Source organism: Silene latifolia, chromosome 9 (assembly GCF_048544455.1).
Source record: "Silene latifolia isolate original U9 population chromosome 9, ASM4854445v1, whole genome shotgun sequence".
In the NCBI taxonomy this organism is placed as follows: Eukaryota; Viridiplantae; Streptophyta; class Magnoliopsida; order Caryophyllales; family Caryophyllaceae; genus Silene; species Silene latifolia.
In genome coordinates this window covers 6,454,257-6,477,587 of record NC_133534.1, presented here as the reverse complement: position 1 = coordinate 6,477,587, position 23,331 = coordinate 6,454,257, and the positions used below count along the sequence as shown (strand labels likewise).

The window sequence follows — 23,331 nt, the reverse complement described above, 5'->3', positions numbered from 1 at the left end:
TTGACCAACCATAACTACCGGCTACGAGTTCAAAAAGCGGTGAATTTTTTTTTTCAAATTGAAGCCCTTGACGAGATAATTGGTTTGAAAAAAAAAATTACCGTTTTCTGAACTCGTAACAGAGAATTATTGTCGGTCAAAGTTTTTTTTGCAAAAAATAAGGGTACACCATAGAAAACGAAAAACTTCGGGGGTACACGAGAGAATATCCCTTTAAAAATTTACAAAAAATTTGACCGGTCAATCATCTCAAACCCGCTAATTCACTTTATCCGTTGCGGCCTAAACCCGTATTTAATCTACTTTGGAGTTTTGAAAATTTACAAAACTTTGACCCATCAACTATCTCAAACCCGCTAATTCACTTGTCCGTTCCGGCATAAGCCCGTATTTAATCTACTTTGGAGTAGTGGGTAACTGTGCATGATGGGTTTCTGTATTGGGCTGGACTTTCACAACAAACTTTGGATATGATTCCATTTACAGTTTACACAAGTAAAATTCACCCCGATGCGATAAGACTGGCCCGAAAACTTGACTAGATGAAAATTCGTCCAAAGTAATTGACATCTAGGTTGCAGTGTTGCACCAAAACGAACACGGATACGGACACTGACACGACACGGACACGTAACACGGCATCCCATGAAATTTAGGACACGGGACACGTCATTTAAATTTAATAAAATATACTCCCTCTGTCCCGATCATTTGTTGTCATTTTTCATTTTGGGGTGTCTCAGTCATTTGTTGTCCTTTCTATTTTAAGAATGAATTTGATGAGTAATTTGTCATTCACATTCAATTTATTCCACATGTCGTTTAGTAATTAGCCCATTCCCCTTTCCTTGGTCTTTGTGCCAAAATCAATGGACAGCAAATGACCGGGACGGAGGGAGTATATTTTATAGTTATATATGTGTGATTTTATTTTTGAAAAAGTATTGAATATTAAATTTAAATAAGTGAAAGTAAAACTTACGTTAATTATAACTCATTCTCATTTCCAAAACCAAAAACCAACTTATAATCAATCTATTTCGACATCTCATTACTAGTCTAAAGAACATCATTTGTCTCAAATTCAACTTATTTCCCCACCAAATTCAACCATATAACAATTCTCGTCATTTACCTTAAATTCAACTTGATTCCGTTTGGAGGTGTGTCCAAATACCATGGACACGGCTCAAACTACCATGGACACGTGTCTGACACGTGCCCAAATAAAAGATGAAAGTTAGACACGGCTTTACAAGTGTCCGACACGTTTTGACGTATGTCCGACGAGTGTCGTGTCCGACACAGGTGTCTGACACGGGAACACCGATTAGGAGGAGTGTCCGTGCTACCTAGATTGACATGGCATTTTATTTCAGGACCAGTCAACAAATAATCGTGGATAATAACCTTCAAAATAAGTGATTTTCGACGATCTTCTAAAAGTAGAAAGATTTTTTTTGGTAAATAGATAAGGCCATTATATCTTAAAATTAAAATGACTATCGATGTTCGGATCCCTCTCAAAACAATAGAGAATGGGGCATACAACTTATTTTCTACCACTCACACGATTCCAAAAGTAGTCTTAAAGTCTCTAAATATCTCTACTTCAAACCATATGTCATTTCGGTTATCCTGGATCACTATTATTATATGGCATAGAAGGGATTGTAGTGCGAATTTGGAGACTTTTAATTACGAGACCCAGTTGTGTTAAGAAACCATCTCAACCAAAAGCTTAAGCTGATGGTTGAAGTTCCTTAATTCGTTTTATATTCTAACACTCCCCCTCACACGAAGGCCCTTTTTTCTTTTTGGGCTTGAAGTGTGGGTGCAGGCGGGATTCCCTGGCCTGTTCTGATTATCCACTTTAGAATAGAGGGGGTGGGATTCGAACCCGTAACCTTTTGGTCACCAGTGTAACACTCCGTATTTATATGTCTTGGGGGTACTCTATCGAGTAGCCCTTACTCTGTCGAGTAAGGGCAAGTTGCGGAATAAAACAGTTTCTGACCTGTTGGGTACTCGATCGAGTAGCTGGGGCACTCGATCGAGTAGGGGGGTACTCGATCGAGTACCTTGGGTACTCGATCGAGTGTCCGGTTTTATGGGGGAGTTTTCTCGGGTTTTGTTAATTACGCGATTAAGGTATTTAAACATATTCGTAATTGTTTTAAATCACTTTTTACAAAACCTAAAACCTGTTTAAGAGAGAAAGCAACTAGTCTTCTTCCTAATCGCGTTCTTGACAATTCCCGGAGTTCAGACGGTCAGTTTGTATCGTAGTTCGCGTCGTTGGATTCCTTGCGTCGAGGGTAAGCTTTTAATATAATTTATATAATGTTTTGTTAAGATTGATGAAACCCTAATTTAGGAATTGGGGGTTTTTATGAGTAGTATTTGAATGGTAGCATCTATGTGTTGTATGGTAGGAGGAGAATTCGTAGAGGAGCCGTTTTGATACAGCTGTAGATACCGTCTGCGTGTTGTGCTTTCCAGGTAGGATTTCCTACTCAGTATTAGTCCCATAATGGGATATTGGTGGTGTGCTGTAGTTAGTTGTTTAATATGATGATTGTGATTGTGATTGTGATTGTGATTGTGATTGTGATTGTGATTGGTTTCTATGGCTCTCGAGATGCGTTCTCGGCTGAGTGGGGTCACTTGCGGGAGTGATCTCACGCCCTAGTTTCGCCCTTCGTGGAACCCGCCACGAAAGGGGATGTGCACATTAATGGACAGGGTTATCGCTCGTGCGATGAGCGGGGCTTAGGTGGGAACGGCAGGCGCGTCCCCCATCGCTGGCGGTGGTCCGGTGGACGGTCGATATTGAGATGATGGGAGTTGGTGGTGTGTGTGTGTGTGATAGTTCACCGTATGTTGTCTTGTTATTGCCGTTTATATTGATTGTGTGATTAGTCTTGACCGGTGTTGTTTTGTAAACCTGCGGTGATCCATTCGGGGATGGTGAACAGATATTGAGCGGTATAGAGATGAGTCTTTGGGATAGTTTTGGGATGGCCACGACATGACGATAGAGTCTTCCGCTGTAGTTTAGCATTTATTTATATTTCAGTTGAGAACAGATAGTTTGGAATAATGTATTGTACTTTAAGTTTGGTTTCGAGGATTGTACTTATTCATTAAACTATTTACAATAAATGTTGTTTCTGTTTTGTCTATTTGATTATCATACCTCGGGCGACCGAGATGGTGATGTCTTCATAACTGAGTGGTCCTGGTAAGGCACTCGGAGTATGGGGGTGTTACAAATAGTATCAGAGCGACGATCCTGAAACCTGTAACCAATGAACTTAATGAACATAGGGAGTCAATTAAAATGAACCCGGGGTAGAAGTTGTAGGAGCTAGTGCAAAGGCTTGGGAGACGTCCTAAAGTCGCGGGGGTCGCCCTACAACTTTGAACCGGTCACATGGGGGAAATGTGTGTGTTGAGTCATGTATGTGCTTAGTAACTTGCGTAACAATGTGAGGGAATGTGTTGATGGTTGGATGTTCGAATTGGAATTGATGAGATAAAAGAAAAGTGATGTTATATATATATAGACGTTGATGATGAAATGATAGCATGATGGAATGTTTTACAACGTGGCAATTAATAGCATGATCGTTATGATATAATGTGATTTATAAAGTTAGCATGTTAGTATATGACATAATATGCGGGTAGCTCTTACGTATGGGTGGTACTTGATCGAGTGAGGCTGACTCGATCGGGTAGGTTTTTGGCGATTTTGAGTCCAGAATCGTGTTTTGGGGCACTCGATCGAGTAACTAGGGGTACTCGATCGAGTAGGGGGTCACTCGATCGAGTAGCCTAGATACTCGATCGAGTGGGTTAGAGATCAGAAGGTCTGTTTGGTTCTGGAGTTTGGGTACTCGATCGAGTACATGGGGGCACTCGATCGAGTAGCCCGTTACTCGATCGAGTGGGTTTGGATACTCGATCGAGTAGGTTCTGGGCAGCGCGTTTTCGTGTTTTGGGGTTTAGTACGTGTGTTTATGTTTACCCTTTCTTGTATAGCTTCAAGATGCCGCCCAAGAGAAATGCTTTGTATGCGAGAGCTGAGCTTATGACTACGGACGACATCGTCAAGATGTTAGAGCACCAGGACGCTCTTACTGAGACCCTGAAGAGAGTGAATGTGGACAAGGATAAGGGTAAGGAGAAGGAGGTTGACCATGCTAAAGTCAGCCTCTATATTGCGAGGTTTAACCCGAAGGAGTACAAGGGAGTCGAGGAGCCTAACCTTCTTAATAGTTGGCTGAGGGAGATGGAGAACATACTAGATTTAGTTCGCTGTCCTGATGAGATGAGAGTGGATCAGGCTGCATTTTATCTGAGGGAGGCAGCTGGCAAGTGGTGGGATTCAGTGAAAGTGAGTGCCAAGGAGATATATACCAACCAGGGGTTACCTGCTATACCTTGGGAGGAGTTTCGTAGGGCTGTGAGGAAGGAGTTCGTGCCAGAACATGTGAGGAGTAAGTTGAGAGAGGAGTTCGACAAGTTTAAGATGACTTCTGAGATGTCTGTGGCTGAGTACTACGGCGGTTCAATGAGAAATCTAGATATCTTTGAGGATATGGGTTTGAGTGAGGAGAATCTGGCTTTGAGGTTTGAGAGAGGGCTAACCACGAAAATTATGGATAAGTTACCCGTGGGAGTCCTTACTGATGTAAAGGAAGCGTATGAGAGGGCTGGGAGAGCTGAGAGACTAGTGGAGATGGCTCAGGAGAGGTCAGGTGGAGAGAAGAGGAAGTCTGAGAGCGAGGGTGGTGGCCAATCTAATTTCAAGAAAGGCAACCACAATCAATCTAAGGGGTTTTCTTAAGGGTCCTGGGTTTAGTCTTTGGAACTTCCTTTGGGAGAGGCCGTGGGAGTGTGAGCAACATCCGGGAGTGACTGCTTTGGTTGTGGTGGTGTAGGCCACAAGAGACATGAGTGCACAAGTGCACCGGGATCTTTCCGGACTGCGCGTGAGCTTCGCGAGCAACAAACCGGCGGGATCATGGCCAAACCGGGGAGGTCAGAGCTACCAGAGTGGAGGCAACCGCAACGGCGGTAATTCTTATCAGAAGACACCGACGAACAACAACAACAATCAAGGGTCGGGTGCTAAGCCGACCGCATCAGCCAGTACTGTCCAGGGAGGTGGGCAGAAGACCAGTGGCAAGTTGTTCATGATGGACAAGAAGACAGCTGAGGAAGATGCGCACGTTATCACCGGTACATTCCTTGTTAATGGCATTTCTACGTTTGTTTTGTTTGATTCGGGGGCTTCTCAGTCGTTTGTGTCTTCGAGTCATGTAAAACAGTTGGGTTTGAGAGTATATGAGTCTGTTAGGGAGCAAGTTTTCATACCTTCGGGAGAGTCTGTATCGTGTGGGAGGTTGTTTAGAGATGTATCCTTGATAGTTGGGCAAGTCGATTTCCCTGTAGACTTGCTAGAGTTTCCTTTTAATGGTTTGAGATGATAGTTGGGATGGATTGGTTAGGAAAGTATAAAGCTAAGATAGACTGTCATCAAAAGAAAGTGTCCCTAAGAGGCCCTAAGGGTGTTAGTGTGTCTTACCGTGGGTTTCTAGTCAAACCCAAAGTTAAGTTGATTGCAGCTGTCACCTTGAAGTCGTATCTGAGAAAGGGATATCCTCTGATTTTGTGCCATGTGAGAGATGACCGGATAGAGAGCCCGACAGTTGACGAGATACCAGTGGTGGGAGAGTTTGCAGATGTTTTTCCAGAGGAGATTCCAGGGTTGCCACCGAAGAGGGAGATAGATTTCACCGTTGAGTTGAAGCCAGGGACGGGGCCAATCTCTAAGGCACCGTACCGTATGGGTCCTAAGGAGATGGAGGAGCTTAGGAAGCAGTTGGATGATTTGATAGAGAAGGGATACATTAGACCAAGTGTATCGCCTTGGGGAGCACCATTCTTTTTCGTGAAGAAGAAAGATGGGAGTTTGAGGTCAGCATAGATTACCGGGAGTCGAACCGTGTGACGATAAAGAACAAGTATCCTTTGCCAAGGATAGATGACTTGTTTGATCGGTTGAGCGGTGCAACATCTTTTCTAAGATTGATTTGAGGTCGGGGTACCATCAGGTGAAGATTAGAGATGTGGACATACCGAAGACAACTTTCACGTCGAGGTATGGCCATTATGAGTATGTGGTGATGCCGTTTGGGTTGTCTAATGCGCCGGCGGTGTTTATGGATTTGATGAATAGGATCTTCGACGTTCTTGGACCAGTTCGTGGTGGTGTTTATCGATGATATCTTAGTCTACTCTAAGACTAAGGAGGAGCATGAGGAGCATCCGAGGATCGTGTTGCGCGGACTTTGAGGGATCATGAGTTGTATGCTAAGCTGTCTAAGTGTGAGTTCTGGTTGGAGAAAGTTGCCTTTCTGGGGCATGTAATCTCTAAAGATGGGGTAGCTGTGGATCCGGCGAAGATTGAGGCAGTGACAAAGTGGGAAGCACCAAAGAATGTTCTTTGAAGTGAGAAGTTTCTTGGGTTTAGTGGATACTACGAGACGGTTCGTGAAGGATTTCTCCAAGATAGCTAGACCGATGACGGCGTTGATGAGGAAAGAGAACAGGTTTCGTTGGGATGAGAGTTGTGAGACGGCGTTCCAAACATTAAAGGAGCGTTTGACCACAGCTCTCCCGTCCTCGCATCGCCTGAAGGGGAGCGAGAATTTCGAGGTTTATACGGATGCCTCGAAGAATGGGTTGGGGTGTGTGTTGATGCAGAATGGTAAAGTGATTGCCTATGCTTCTAGGCAGTTGAAGCCTTATGAGGAGAATTACCCTACTCATGATCTGGAGTTGGGTGCAGTGGTGTTTGCTCTCAAGATTTGGAGACATTACCTTTATGGAGCAATCTTTAAGGTATTTTCTGATCACAAGAGTCTCAAGTACATCTTCACGCAGAAGGAGTTGAATATGAGACAGAGGAGGTGGATGGAGTTGATTGGCGATTACGACATGGAGATCATCTACCATGAAGGGAAAGCCAATGTTGTTGCTGATGCTTTGAGTAGAAAGAGTGTACATTCTCTGTGTACAGCTCTATCTTTGATGAGGCTGATGGGATGAGGTAGCGAGCTTTGGGATACATATGATACAGAAAGGAGACGCCATGGGTGATATGACAGTACATATGGAGTTTTATGATGACATTCGGGATAAGCAGGCTTTGGATCCTAAGATAGTGGAGTGGAGAGCTGGGGTAGAGAAAGGGACAGTGTCCCGCTTTTCCATTCATACAGATGGTAGCTTGAGGTTTGATGGTAGATGGTGTGTTCCTAACGATGAGGAGTTGAAAAAGACAATCATGACAGAAGCGCATTGCACACCATATTCAGTTCATCCAGGTGGAGACAAGCTATACAAAGATTTGAAGAAAACGTTTTGGTGGCCTGGGATGAAGAAAGAGACAGCTGAGTTTGTGTCCCGTTGTTTGACATGCCAGAGAGTTAAAGGGGAACAGAGAAGACCACAAGGTAAGGTTCAGTCTTTGGAGGTGCCTGAGTGGAAGTGGGAATCCATTTCCATGGATTTCATTGTGGGTTTGCCGAAGAGTCAACAAGGTAACAATATGATTTGGGTGATAGTGGATCGTCTGACCAAGTCAGCTCACTTTGTTCCAATGAAAGATACCTGGACTAAGGCACAATTGGCTATGGCCTATCGAAAGAACGTGCTGAAGTTACATGGAGTCCCTAAGGACATAGTGTCTGACAGAGATGCGAGGTTTATATCGAGGTTTTGGAAGGAGTTGCAGGAATCGTTGGGAACAGCTTTGAAGATGAGTACAGCATTTCATCCTGCGACAGATGGGCAGACTGAGAGAACAATCAAGACCCTAGAGGATATGTTGCGAGCTTGTGTGATGGATTTCGGTGGTAGCTGGGAGCAGAGGTTGGACTTGATAGAGTTTTCTTACAATAACAGCTATCACACTAGTATTGGTATGGCACCGTTTGAGGCTTTGTATGGGAGGAGATGTAGGAGTCCAATCTGTTGGGACGATAGTCTTGAGGCAAAGTGGTGTTAGGACCAGAGATGGTACATGAGATGGTGGAACAGTTAAGATGATCGGGAACGGATGAGAGCAAACCCGGGATCGACAAAAGAGTTATGCAGATCTACATCGTCGGGACATAGAGTTTCAGGTTAGGGACAAGGTTCTTCTGAAAGTGTCTCCTATGCGCGGAGTTATGAGATTTGGGAAGAAAGGCAAGCTAAGTCAGAAGTTTATAGGGCCTTATGAGATCTTAGAGCGAGTTGGGGAAGTTGCGTATCGTCTGGCTTTACCAGCTGCGTTGGAGAGAGTACATAATGTGTTTCATGTATCGCAGCTGCGGAAGTATGTGAGTGACCCGTCACATGTGTTGGAGGCAGAGAGCTTAGAGCTTGATGAGTCTTTATCATATCTAGAGGTACCTAAGCAGATCCTAGACCGAAAGGTTAGAAAGACTAGGGGTGGTGAGACAGTTTTGCTCAAGATCCTTTGGTCTAACCACGAGACCGAGGAAGCTACATGGGAGGCAGAGGATATCATGAAAGAGCATTACCCCTTCCTTTTTGATCAGGTATGTATGGTTACAGGGATGTAACCTTGTTTCTTTTAGGGGGGTAGGAGATGATCGCGAGCAGTTTTTAAGAGTTTTATACACCTTTTTGTATGTTGCGTCGGTAGGTTGTCGGGATGAGTTGGGTAAGTAGCGTGTTTTATGTTGAGTTTTGTTTTGGTTGTTGAGTCGGGAATGTTTTGGAGTACCTTTGTTTTAGTAGTGGTTTAAACTTCGGGGACGAAGTTCCTTTTAAGGAGGGAAGACTGTAATACTCCGTATTTATATGTCTTGGGGGTACTCTATCGAGTAGCCCTTACTCTGTCGAGTAAGGGCAAGTTGCGGAATAAAACAGTTTCTGACCTGTTGGGTACTCGATCGAGTAGCTGGGGCACTCGATCGAGTAGGGGGGTACTCGATCGAGTACCTTGGGTACTCGATCGAGTGTCCGGTTTTACGGGGGAGTTTTCTCGGGTTTTGTTAATTACGCGATTAAGGTATTTAAACATATTCGTAATTGTTTTAAATCACTTTTTACAAAACCTAAAACCTGTTTAAGAGAGAAAGCAACTAGTCTTCTTCCTAATCGCGTACTTGACAATTCCCGGAGTTCAGACGGTCAGTTTGTATCGTAGTTCGCGTCGTTGGATTCCTTGCGTCGAGGGTAAGCTTTTAATATAATTTATATAATGTTTTGTTAAGATTGATGAAACCCTAATTTAGGAATTGGGGGTTTTTATGAGTAGTATTTGAATGGTAGCATCTATGTGTTGTATGGTAGGAGGAGAATTCGTAGAGGAGCCGTTTTGATACAAATTTGTGTAGATACCGTCTGCGTGTTGTGCTTTCCGGGTAGGATTTCTACTCGCATTAGTCCCATAATGGGATATTGGTGGTGTCTTGTAGTTAGTTGTTTAATATGATGATTGTGATTGTGATTGTGATTGTGATTGTGATTGTGATTGGTTTCTATGGCTCTCGAGATGCGTTCTCGAGCGAGTGGGGTCACTTGCGGGAGTGATCTCACGCCCTAGTTTCGCCCTTCGTGGAACCCGCCACGAAAGGGGATGTGCACATTAATGGACATGGTTATCGCTCGTACGATGAGCGGGGCTTAGGTGGGAACGGCGCGGTCCCCCATCGGGTGGTGGTCCAAAGTGGACGGTCGATTGAGATGATGGGAGTTGGTGGTGTGTGTGTGTGTGATAGTTCAAATTGTATGTTGTCTTGTTATTGCCGTTTATATTGATTGTGTGATTAGTACGACCCGGTGTTGTTTTGTAAAACTGCGGTGATCCATTCGGGGATGGTGAGCGGATATTGAGCGGTATAGAGATGAGTCTTTGGGATAGCTGGGATGGCCACGACATGACGATAGAGTCTTCCGCTGTAGTTTAGCATTTATTTATATTTCAGTTGAGAACAGATAGTTTGGAATAATGTATTGTACTTTAAGTTTGGTTTCGAGGATTGTACTTATTCATTAAACTATTTACAATAAATGTTGTTTCTGTTTTGTCTATTTGATTATCATACCTCGGGCGACCGAGATGGTGATGTCTTCATACCTGAGTGGTCCTGGTAAGGCACTCGGAGTATGGGGGTGTTACAACCAGGCTCTGATACCATGTCAAGAAACCATCTCAACCAAAAGCTTAAGCTGATGGTTGAAGTTCCTTGATTCGTTTTATATTCTAACAAGTTGGATCGAAAACCGAGGATAATAACATTCAAAATCACTGTTTTTCGACGATAATCTTTCAAAATCCAAAAGATTTGCCTACTAAATCCTTTTTTATAGGACCATTATATTTAAAAATGACTAATTCATGTTCGAATCCTTCTCAAACCAACATAGAATAGAGTATACAACTTGTTTTGTCTATTAACGACACGATCCAAAAAGGTAGTCTTAAGGTCTCTAAACGTCTCTATTTCAAACAATATGCCACCCAAAGTTATTTTTATATGGAATAAAGGGATTGCGGTGGGAATTTTGAATTTTATTCCAGAACCCAGTCGACTCAAGAAATGATAATAATCTTCAAAATCAGCGGTTTATGCAATCAAACCGAAAAGAGTTTTTGTTGAATCTTGGCGATCTATAAGGCCATTATGTCTTAAAATGACTATCGGATGTTTGCTCCACTTTCAAAGCAACATAGAATAGACCATGCAACTTGTTTCGTCTACTATTGACACAACCTAAATATTAGTCGTAAAGTCTCTAAATGTCTCTATTTCAAGCCATATGGCAATTTAATTACCCCGACACATCATTATATGGCATAGCCGCATAGGGCGATTGTAATGCGAATTTTGAGACATTTGTTTCTCGGGCCTTGTCAGCCCGAAAACCGTGGATAAAATAAACCTTTAAAATCAACGATTTTCGACGATCTTCCCAAACCGAATTTTTTATCTGCTAAATATTTTCCAATAAGGCCACACTATCTTTAGATGACTAAATGGATGCTAAGATTCTTCTCAAAACAACAGAAAATGGAGCATACAACTTGTTACGTTTATTATCGTCAAAATCTGAAACGTAGTCCTAAGGCCCTGTTCTTTTGGACTCAAACCTTCAGATATTTCATTTTCAAACCATATTCCAATTCTATTGCCCCGAGTCATTTCCATATGACATGGAGGGATTGTAATGAAAACTTGAAGAAATTTTATTTCGGAGGCCAGTCGGTCGAAAACCGTGGATAATAACCTTCAAAATCAGCGGTTTTTGATAACTTCCGAAACCAAAGAGATTTTTTCTTGAACACTTATTTATAAGGTCATTATATCTTAAAATGACTATTTCAGATGTTCGGATCCTTCTCAAAATAACGTAGAATTGAGCATACATCAAATTTCGTCTACAATCGACACGCTCAAGTCTCTATTTCAAATTTATGTTGATTCGGTTTTTCTGAGTCAATATTATATTGCAGGGTAGATTGTAGTGCGAAATTCGAGACATTTTATTTCTAGTCTAACCGACCCAAAAAATGTGGATAATAACCTTCAAAAAAACTGAATTTCGACAATCTTTCGAAACCGGAAATATATTTTGCTAATTCCTTTTCTATAGCGCCATTAAATCTTAAAATGCCGAATGCATGTTCGGGTCCCTCTCAAAACGGCATAGAATGAAACATACAACTTGATTACCTAGTGTTTCATCCATTTGATTGCCTTTTCTATTTTTATAAAATATACTCCCTCCTATTCTTCTTTTTCTTCCTCTTTGGTTGGGGCACAAATATTAAGGAGGATAATAAAATATGAATTGTGAGTTGGGTGGGGTTTGATGATAGGAGAGAAGAATGAATAAAATAAGGAATTGTGAGTTGGGTGGGGTTTGGTGATAGGAGAGAGAAATGAATAATTAGGAATTAAATAAAGAATTGTGAGTTGGGTGGGGTTTGGTGATAGGAGAGAGGAATGAATAAAATAAGATTAAAAAGTTTCCAAAAAAGGAAAGGGGAAGAAAACCTGAATAATCCGTTTTAGGAAATAGGGAAGAAAATAGAGAATAGGAGGGAGTATTAAATTAAATGTAAACAAAGATTCAAATGCACGGATGAGTAGTCAACTTTTTACTTATTAAGCCTTTCGACCATTGGCCTGAGGGGAGGTAACTCATGCCTGAAAATGATCTAATTCAAAGTGACCATTACCCGCAAAAACTCAATGCTAGGACATTTGAAATAAAGTCGAAATCCTAAATAGTACTCCATATAAGAAACTTGGAATTACTTATGAGATGATGAGAATCTTGACATTAATAAAAAAAAAAGAAAATTTGTGAAATTTGTAATTATTGGACGTTATTTTCATAGGTTTCCCCCTACACAATATTCTTTTTGCATTAATTTTAACACTATCAAAACACAATCATGAAAAGGAAAATAAAAAGAAAACAAAGAATAAAGCTAAGACATACAAGAATCATAGAGCCACATATTATTGATGAAACATTCGGGCCTATTGTTCGTACATAATCAAAGCGTAAGCAAGTGCGTAATGCTTTGTACGTATTCGTCTTATTCATCCCCATGTTGCCTACACCAGGTTGTGCTTTGTTTAGATTATTATTAACTATCATACACTCCTAGTTCGTACCCGATTAGTTGATAATAAGTTTCTCTTAAAACGGTAATATACTAATATGTGCTTTAACCTTAAAACGTGTTTTATATTTTCACTTGTATATATAGGACAAATCTCTTATTATTTCATAAACATCATCCTTTTATCCCATATGCTATTAAACCTCTCAAAATTGACCCAACTCGATAACCGAACTCAAGACCCAATCTTGACCTGAACCTGAATTAACCTGACCTAGTATAACTCGACCCGCATGTTTATTGTTTCAAATTGATTATAGGATTATTATGCATCACTAACTTGATAATAGTTTACATGAAATCGAAATGACCCTACCTGGCGCACATTCTTTCAAACCCGAATCCGAATTAACCCATCCCAAAACCCGATCCAATTGACCAGTTTGTCAGATATATCTACCATACTTAACGCACTCGTTTTAAGTTTAAAACGTTTATTTTTCACCCGGCTAAATTTAAATTTTGGATTCGCGCCTGATTTCAAGTGAAAAACTGATTATTTGAAGTATTTTGAACAAATAGAATGAAGAGCAAATTGGTAACATGGGAAGACAAGAATTTTGCACAACTAGGTAATAAATTAATACAACTTTCATATAACAAAAAATAAAAATGTCATAGCAGACATCTCCAATTGTGCATGGCTGGCTGCCAATGAGGCAATGACTACACTTTAATTTCATAATTATAATTATAATATCTGTACAGTCCACATGATTCAAAATATAATTTAAAAAATACATAAATAAATCTACAAAATGATTATTGTGACACCAACATATGAATTATACAATGTATGTATGACTTTATTGAGAAACATTGTCAGATATAATTACGTATTTTGTTATCAGATTTTGTCGAGGATTAGATGCTAGAAATATAGACAAAGAGAAAATGATAACGATTTAATTATTTTATTATGTTACAAATTAATGAATTATTATGCAGTATTTTGGGAAAAATGGTACGTTAGGGCGACTAACATTAAGCTATTATAATCAAATATTTGTGATTTGTTGTAATTTCTACTATGCATGAATCTGGACTTTTGAGTTTACTATCAACATATTCATGCATCTGTACGTGTATAATAGCATGGGTGTTTTTTCGGGTGATGGTTAGTGATTAATATAGCGTTAATCAGAGACGGAACTAAGCACAGGTCAATCAATCAGGCTATGATCCCGATGGCTTTTTTGGGAAAAAAAAATCTACACAATAACTTCTTTTTCAAAAAAAAAAAAAAACAAGTATGATTAGAAATATAGGTACAACTGATGTTTCAACCCACTTTATACCTAGCTTTAGTCCTTGACGTTGATGAATTGGTCTCACAAATTTTGGCGACGAGCCAAATGGCGGTACAAAATCCGAGCACACGATACATACCCAAGATGTGTGACTTATTGTCATCTGAGCGACAATTTAAAACTAAAATAAAATAAAATTCTCAAGTTCGAAATCACAAAAATGAATTTATATTGTACATTTTACAATGAAAGGACAGTTCAACGTACTAAATACCGTATACTATCTAAAATGCATGACTGACTCTATGTCGACTTTTATTTAATTTTGTTGGTATTTGTATCGTAGGACTTTATGTTGTCTTTTGATCGAATAATAAAAATAAAAGTTGATTTAGAAAAAGAAAGTGTGACTTCGCCGTATAATTAGGCATTGTGAAGTCCAAGAGGACGACCTGAAAGTTATATAAACGTACAACATGAAGTCCAAGTTTTCGGCATTTACGTACGACGACCATGCTGCTATAAAATCAAATCAAATCATAATATCATACGGAGTATAAAGTAAGATTAAGGAATTCTCCTAACATTAATCTTACGCATTATGCATGGGACTACTATGACTATCTAATATAGTCAATTAATCTTGTAATTAATGTACGGAACTATATAGTTTATTAGTACCAAATTAAAATTGGTCAAGGTACATGGTAATAATAAATTATTAAAATGAACCAACTATTTTCCAAAAACACCTCGATGGCTGAGAGTTACCACGTTCAAAAATCAGATACGAGTACAATACAACTATACAGGCAGGCATATATGGACAAAGTCCATTTATAGAAGACTAGAAATATACGACATGATGAACGTAAGTCTTACATTTTACAATCATAATTAATGAATTAATACTACTAGTAGGGTTACTCAAGGTTAATAAAGTTAATAAATTTATAAACTTGCTTGTTAAGGATATTGACTTTTTATTTTTACCACTTGACGATCTACTTCAATTATAAGTCAAGTAGGGTTACTTAATGGCAAGCTATGATTCAAAGTAGGAATAGCAACAGATCGGATCTGGGGTTAGATCCACTCACACTCGATCAGACCCATATATCCACCTTAGACCCGTACCAGATCCAAACCCGTAAAGGTCTAAATCAGCACACCACACAGACCCGCACTACTCTTTTTCGTTATTTAGAGGGAGAGAGATTTGCTGGTATACCGCATTTATAGTCTACTCTAGGTCCCTAACTTACGAGAAAACTAGAATTATCATACAGCTAGACAAAGCAAAATTTTATTATAATAATAAAATGAGCATTTTCATTCAATATAGGTCATGTTCTTTTAAACTGAAATGGTCTAAACTGAAGTACTGAACTGAATAGAGTTGAACTGAACTAAAATTAAGTTCAAAAAAACATGGTCATAATGTACAATAACATAATACACTACATAAAACCCCAGTGAGTTCCCCATTCTTCTCCAAAGCAGTGACAGAGCCACAATTTGCAATTTAAGGGGCAAACGAGTGATACTGAAAAATAAACTAATCTATTTTTTCCCATTGCTAAAAATTCGACTAAAACTTAGCCTCCCTGGTTCCACCACCGCTCCTTTTAGTTCACCTAATAGAATGTCATAGTTCTAACTTATTATCAACAATTTCAACACAACAAAAACACATCATTTCAACAAATAGTACAAGCATTAGTACTACATAACATCGGTGGATTATTTAATCAAAATTATAACTCGTAATGTTGTCGGTATTGGATGGCTAAGTTAGTTCCAAAATAAATTAAAAAAGTAGATTAAAAAGTCTAAATAAGCATGTGTTACATTTTGAAAGTCAAGTCAATGATTTGGGGTGTTGTGAAGGGCTTGATTCCTCAACTAAAATAATAACTTTAATTAAACGTATGGATGCCACTAGTGCATAAGGTTGCCTAGTGGATGTTTAAATCTAAAGGCTTTCTGTTGGATTTGGGAGTTATAACTACGCTACTTGTTGTTATCTTAGACTATTTTGACACCACTCTACCGACTACTCAACAATCTGACTATTTTTTGTAATAATAATAACAAATTAAAGGGGCAAAAATGATGAAGAGCCAAATAGAGACACCTCCCTCGTAGCATTGTCTGAAGTTAAGTGATATTTATATAAACAAAGATGTAGTCGACTAGGTGATAGTGTGATATAGAGTCTCGATTCTAAGCTCATGTGATCAGATGATACCGAGTTTTGATACTAAACTCTCGTGTGTTTTAGGGTCTATCGATTTAATGGTATGTATATTATCTTTGTATCACCTGGTGATGTCAGCTCAGTTTTCGATTTATGTTAATTTCATTTAATTTGAAAAGTTGTATATGATTAATTTTAATTAATTTATTTTATCATTTGCATTAAATCAGAATTTCTTAATACATTGACGACTTGACGACGTGGATGATATTATAATTTTATATTAAAGTTCTCTTAATCTATATAATATATTTGTATATATTTAAATAAATTAATGACAATATTTGAAATAATGTTTTAGAACAGAAAAAAAAAGTTAAATGTAGAAAATATACAAAAAAAAATTCAACTATCAACAGGGACGAAATTAAGCACAACTTGATTAAGCCATCTCCCGGGTGAGGTTTTCGGGAAAAAAAACATACACAATTACCACGTAGAACTTGAACATAGCTTCGTTCTTGACTATCAAGGCAATATTTTCATGTTAAATTTTTAAGTTCGTTAAGGCCGTGTTCTTTTGGACTTAATAATTTCAGCTCATTTCAGTTCAGTTCAGCTCCATTAAATTCAATTTAGTTTAACTCATCTATTCACAAATTAACTCTTAATTCAGTTCAAGTCAATTCAGTTGCATTCAGTTCAGTTTAGTTTTTTTTTTCAGCCGAGAATAACATAATTTAAGGATTTAGTTTTACAAAATGATATTTATAGACGGCGAGGAAAAAAATCTATTAATATCATCTCACTTATTTTCAGCACCTATATAATTGAATTTCCAACTAACTTACGAAACAAGTAGGTTTTCGCATTGCGATTTATTAAATGAAACAATTAAATATCCTACATAATTTGACCAAATGAAACACTATAGTCCGTACATAAATGGCAACCGTAACCCTAATGCAACAATAATAAATATATACCCATATGCAACCTGAATTATGTCGATGACGTGTTTCTTTAAAGATATTGTTGAAATTTAAAACCATACAAGAAAATAAATATTTAAATAATTGAAAATAAAATAAAATAAAGTCAAAGTCGTTTATTTTGTATTGTGGATTTGGTTGTCTACAATACAATACGATTATCTGTACAAAAGGAAAAGTCATGCATGTGCATCATATATTCATACTCAAGTTGCAGATATTATTTTACAAGATTCAGACGTGTAACCTACTTCACTATTGATCGATGTTCTATTGTTTCTAGTTAAGAGTTGTAAATATTAATTAGTTGTTGATAATTAAGTGTGTGATTATAATTAGGTTAAGAGCGCAACACAGAGATTAGGAAAATAGACCGTGTTATCCAATGGTTTCCTATTCAGTACTAGCATCCTATATAATACAGTGTACTCCGCAACATTTTTTGTAAGATTAAACGAGTATGGTGATATTGAAATTGTGATAATAACTAACTCTAGAGCGCAACATAGAGATTAGGAAAATAGACAGCGTTACTATCCCGTGGTTTTCTATTCAGTACTAGACTACTAGCATTATGTATAGTAACAATATCGATAGGATTATAGACGAGTATGGTAATATTGAAACTGATATCATACGAGTATTGTGGTGATGTAAGGTAATTGGAGAGAGGGAAGGTATTACTGTGGGGTAAGATGATTAAAATAAGTATTGTTGTGGGAGAAGGTAATTAAAATAAGATAAAGTATGAGTATTGTGGAGTATTGTTGTGGGGTAAGGTGATTAAAATAAGTATAAAACTTTACTAAATAAGGAAAGAGGGAGAGTTATATGAATAGATGAAAAAGGAAAGGGGGAGAGTTAAAATGAATAGGAGGGAGTATTCTATATGAGTATGGTAATATTGAAACTGATATCATACGAGTATGGTGATATTGGAACGTGATAATAACTGGGTTTAGAGTATAACATAGGAAATATGTTTATGTTATTTAATGTTCTATATTAGTATGATAATATTAAAATTGATATTATATATTATTATAATAGCGTTATCTATAGGATGATACGAGTAGGATAATAAGCGGGTTTTTAAGCTTAGCTTTTGCCACCAGTTACCACTAACTAACACGTACAAATACACAACAAAAGGTTACAAATTTCTTTCTTTAAAGACATGAAAATATCTCATTTTTTATTCATTGTCGCAAAAATGTACTACTAGTAGTACTTAATTAACATATGTTTGCACCAAATTAATCAAAGCTAACCAAAGTTTGTAGACAACCAAATTTGATTGACTAATAATCATAATATAGAAAGGGGCTGGTCAGTTTTCCCATTGCTTTTGAACTAAATTCTTTCCATACCGCTATTGCTCAACTACATTAATAAACATGCACTACTTCTCTTTATCTAAGCTAGATATTCGATTTTGTTAATATTTCAATGTTATTATTTACCAAAATATATGTTTATTGTTGTGACGTCCATTTGAAACTAATTATCAACAATAAAACCATGTAATCAGTTTTTTTTTGCCGGTCTTCGGCAAAGCGTAGTAGGATAGCTTACCCTTTTGTTTTTTTATGTTGACAGAATAAACAGTACAACTCGTCATTATTTTATTAAAAGAAAAAGGTAAAACCGCTACTTCAGTAGACAGTGGCTTTGAGTTTGCTAAGATTTGGAAAAAAATTAATGGCATAGAACCATCGGGGACAATTAGTTTCAAATGCGCGTCAAAATAATAAATAATTAGAGAAATGAAATCCAAAAAAAAAAAATCTTCCTTTTCCCTCAATTTTTGAGTTTCTTTGAAAGTGTAACGAGATAAGTATAGAAGTATACGTATTATTATATCATGCGTCTCTTGTTATTTTTATTCTCAAATTTGCCTTTTTTTTTGTTTCGTTTTCGTTATTTTACCCGTCTCATAAACCAATTTCTTTAATCTCACTCAATAAACGTAAAAAAAGTGGATTAAATCAGGATTCAGGAAGCACTATATGAATTTGTTGTTGGCCTTTGGATTTTTGCCAAATAATTAAATAAATTTGATAAATTAAACAATTTAAATCTATGTTCCCGTTATTGAGTAATTTATGATTACTACAAATTTACACAAACAACAACTTGCACAAGTGCATCTACGTACGATTATTCTACTTTTCTAACAGTTATCTTCAACATTGAAAAATTCAACTAAAAAAAAAATATACCAAATTAAATATAAAAAATAAAAATAAAAATAAATTATTGTCACAAAGCAGCAATAATCATCTGCTTCTTACAACTTGACTCCATACCCAACAACTCCACTTCCCTTAATCTTTTACCATTTTCATTCACTTTACAAATATCCACCCCAAATAACCGGAACATTTGGGCCGGGCGTACCGTTTCTACTACTGGGCTTTCCACTACCTGGCCCAACACCTCTACTACTGGCTCCGACCCGGATCTGGACCCGATGATAGTTGCACCATTCCTTGGCTTCCAGTCAATGTAGAGCTGTCTGTCTAAACCGGTTGATCTTTGGAAGGAGACTACGTCTCCGGCTTTGAGATTCTTTTCTTTGACGAACCGGCTCCAGCCTTTGGTTAGTACGTAGCTTTGGCTACTGTTCCAGTAGGAATAGCGAAATCTCCAGACTTTCTGTTCTACATCTTCGAAGTTAAGCAGCACGCCTTTGGAGGAGGAGGGTGAGGAGCACGTCCCGCTCCCGTGGAGCGGGAAGTGCTTCTCGGCGTGCTGCTTGGGGATGACCAGGCGGTTCAGCTTTCCCACGTCGCTTGGGGTTACTACTTTTTCGAATAGCTGATCTCGCCTGGTCATCCCCTGGTGACATCCTCCGACATTATTCATGTCGGAGGATGTCAGTCTATTAAACGACCCAGATGCCCTACCGTCCAGCATCTGCTGTCTTAGATTCCGTCTGTTCTGATTGAGCTCGTCACTGTACGTATGTTTCCTCAGCATATCGACCACCTCAGCCTTAGATTTTGAATTCAAAAACCTGAGCTCAGTCGCACCGGTCTCCTCATCGGGAGACAAAGGCTTAAAATTGGTCACAGCGTCGCGGCCCCGATATCTCTGGGCCGCGACGTCATAAGACCTAGCAGCCTCATCCTCCTCATTGAAGGTACCGAGCCACACCCTTTGGTGTTTCTCGTAAATTTGTGCCCCCCAGCGCCCATTAGGCTGGGGGACAACACCTTTATACTTAGATGAAGGGAGTTTCCTCGACTCGGCCTCGATCCCATTCTCCGAGTCAATAACCACACTCGTCCCACTACCCATCCGGTAAAGGCCGCCTCCTCCTCCGGAGCCGGCCTTTACCTTTAAGGAAATATTAGGAAGTACAATAATATCATTATTATTATTATTATTATTGTTGTTGATATTATTGTTTTTTGAAGGAGTGTCAATTGTTGAAGAACTCTCATTATCCATGCTTGATTCCATTAATTATTTTATTTTTTCTTGGAGAAAATTGTGAAGAAAAATAGGTTGATTTAGTCTCTAGGTTGTGTTTATGTTGGGTGTAATTTGAATGAAGTAGAGAAAGCTTTGGAGGGTATATATAAGGAAGATTATTCCATAAAAAGGCAAAAGAAAAAATTATGATATTTCTATTTATTAAATATATTAAATTTATTTAAGGAAAAAGTAGTATTTGGTGTATGGTGTGCAATATAATAATCGTACTAGTAGTAGTATTATACTAGTATTATTATACTACTAGTATTTGTTATATTTGTATGAGGATAGATGACTATGGACTAGTATGGGGGGCGTGGGTCAACTGTTAGGAAGATTCAAGGATAGAGATAGTGAGAGATGCTCCAATTTCAACTTTTTTATTTGTTGTTTTTTATTAAAATAAATATTTAAAATATGTTTTATAACACAAGGGTGACAAGTATGAAGAAATTAACGTATAGATTACGTAATGCAACAATAATACGGTGTACTTTGTATGAGCTTTGTTATATAGTTTTATTAAGGTAATTTTCTATTTTAAATCGGAAGTGAAAAATTATGATAGTAATATTAAGTAAAGACCTTACATAACTAATGGAAAAAGTACATTCTGTATAACTGTATAAGTATATAACACTCAATTAACACAGCTCTATTATTATTCGAAATAAAATTTTAACGAGATTAAAAAAGAAAAAGGATATATTGTTTTAAGACAATATCATGACACATAATTAGCTATCAAAGATCTGTTTTACAAACTTTTTTATATAGTTTCGTTTATATAAGATTTGCATCGTATATAAACCCTCTACTCCCTCCGTCCCGGTCAATTGTTGCCCTTTGATTTTGGCACAAAGACCAAGGAAAGAGGATTGAGCCAATAACCAAATGACAAGTGGAACAAATTGAATGAAAATATCAAATTACTAATCAAGTTCATTCTTAAAATAGAAAGGACAGCAAATAACTGAGACACCCCAAAATGGAAAAGGACAACAAATGACCGGGACAGAGGGAGTATATTATAAGGAGGATATGAATTACATATGATAGAAATCATAGAATGGGTATTAAAACTCGATATGACAGTATAATTACGACCCGTTTCTTTTTTTTTTTTCACAGGTTAATAATAAAGGAGTGTGCACGGGACCTAAAAAGGGTGTGGGTATGCAAGTAAGATCGGTAATGTTATGGGAAGAGATATGTGAGAAAAGATCCACTTGTCCAAGTTGATAGAATTCACATGATAGGTAATTTAGTATTTTTCCAAAGTTCATCCCCCCTGTGGCTCTGCTGCTGATAGTTTCCTCCTGATACATGTGCATGGCCTTATTATTATTATTATTATTATTATTATTATTATTATTAAAAAATATTATTATTCATTAACACTTGTAATTTCTCAAGAAATTTATATGATCGAATTAATATGATAATAGCATATCGAGCTCGTCATTTACAAGACTATTTATATTAGTTACCCAAGTAATACTGACAACAATAACGAGACTGTTAATAATTAATATTGTTCTGTTAATGTACATAAGAAAAAAAATAATAGGAATACTTTTTAATACTCCGTACATTGGTAGAATAAAATGAATATATGATTAACTATATAAGGACACAAAGATATCCAAATTGTCTTCTAATTTATCGTATGGTTTTACAACATTACGGAATAACAAATAGCTACGTAAAAGAATTTGACAATCATCTTAGCATCTTTATATGCACAATTGCATATAATAAGTAATAACCTACGATTTTATCATTGCTGTAAATGTAAATAAAGTTGTCTTACCAAATTACTCGGTATTTTATTTATATAATACTCCGTATTAAAGGTTATGTCGCCCATGACAGTCCTACATTTTATCGAATTATGATTGCTCAAATTGCAATTAAAAATGTAATTGGTAATTATTATCTTAAATTATCATTTTCCAATTATCAGAGCATCAAATTAAGTGTATATATATAAGTTTGATGCCATATTAATCAGTGAATAAGTGTACCATTTTTATTTGCAACATAGTTTATCTCCACAGACCATAAAGCAACACACCATAGCTGTCTATGTTGCAGATTGTCTGTTTAAAATAACGAGAACAGATGAAAGCAAGTTATAGCCTGGAATAGAAAAAAGATGCTTAATCTTTTTTTTTGACTTTATTTCCTTGTTCCTGATATTACTTGAAAGGTTAGGGCCCATAAATAGCTAAAACACAAATAAAAGTATCCACCTTAATTCTTAAATATAAGACGATTTTAGTTTATTATTTCAACAGAAAAAATTCAATCGTTTTTTTAGGTGTTTGCCTATTTATTCGAGTATTCGGTAAATACGTTAGCTGAAATTAAAAGTTACTTGGAATAGCATGTGAGAAATAATAAGAGCCTATTGTAATGGAGAGTGCTAGGGGGACATCGGGTGTTACCGAAAATAGTTAAGTAGTTTTCGTTTTTGCGCCAACATCGTAGGGTAAAAGCGTAATTCATAATTTTTTATAATATTAATAACATATACTAATTAAAATTAATCTATATCTAATATTATATACGAATTTAGTAATCTTATAATTAAAAATATTATAATATACTAAATAAAATTAATCTATATCTATATACCAATTTAATAATCTTATAATTACATATCATAACAAACTA

The 23,331-nt window shown here is 37.4% G+C and overlaps 1 protein-coding gene across 1 annotated transcript; it reads right to left on the bottom strand.

Moving 5' to 3' along the window:
• Nucleotides 1-19,234: 19,234 nt before the first annotated feature.
• LOC141598891 (AP2/ERF and B3 domain-containing transcription factor RAV1-like) lies at nucleotides 19,235-20,744 on the bottom strand. Its single transcript, XM_074418705.1, has one exon. The coding sequence runs from the start codon at nucleotides 20,635-20,637 to the stop codon at nucleotides 19,432-19,434; it is 1,206 nt and encodes a 401-aa protein (XP_074274806.1). The 5' UTR covers nucleotides 20,638-20,744; the 3' UTR covers nucleotides 19,235-19,431.
• Between the last annotated feature and the right edge of the window lie 2,587 nt (nucleotides 20,745-23,331).

Coding starts and splice junctions, on each gene's coding strand:
- LOC141598891 (XM_074418705.1), bottom strand. CDS start 20,637: ATGGAATCAAGCATGGATAATGAGAGTTCTTCAACAATTGACACTCCT.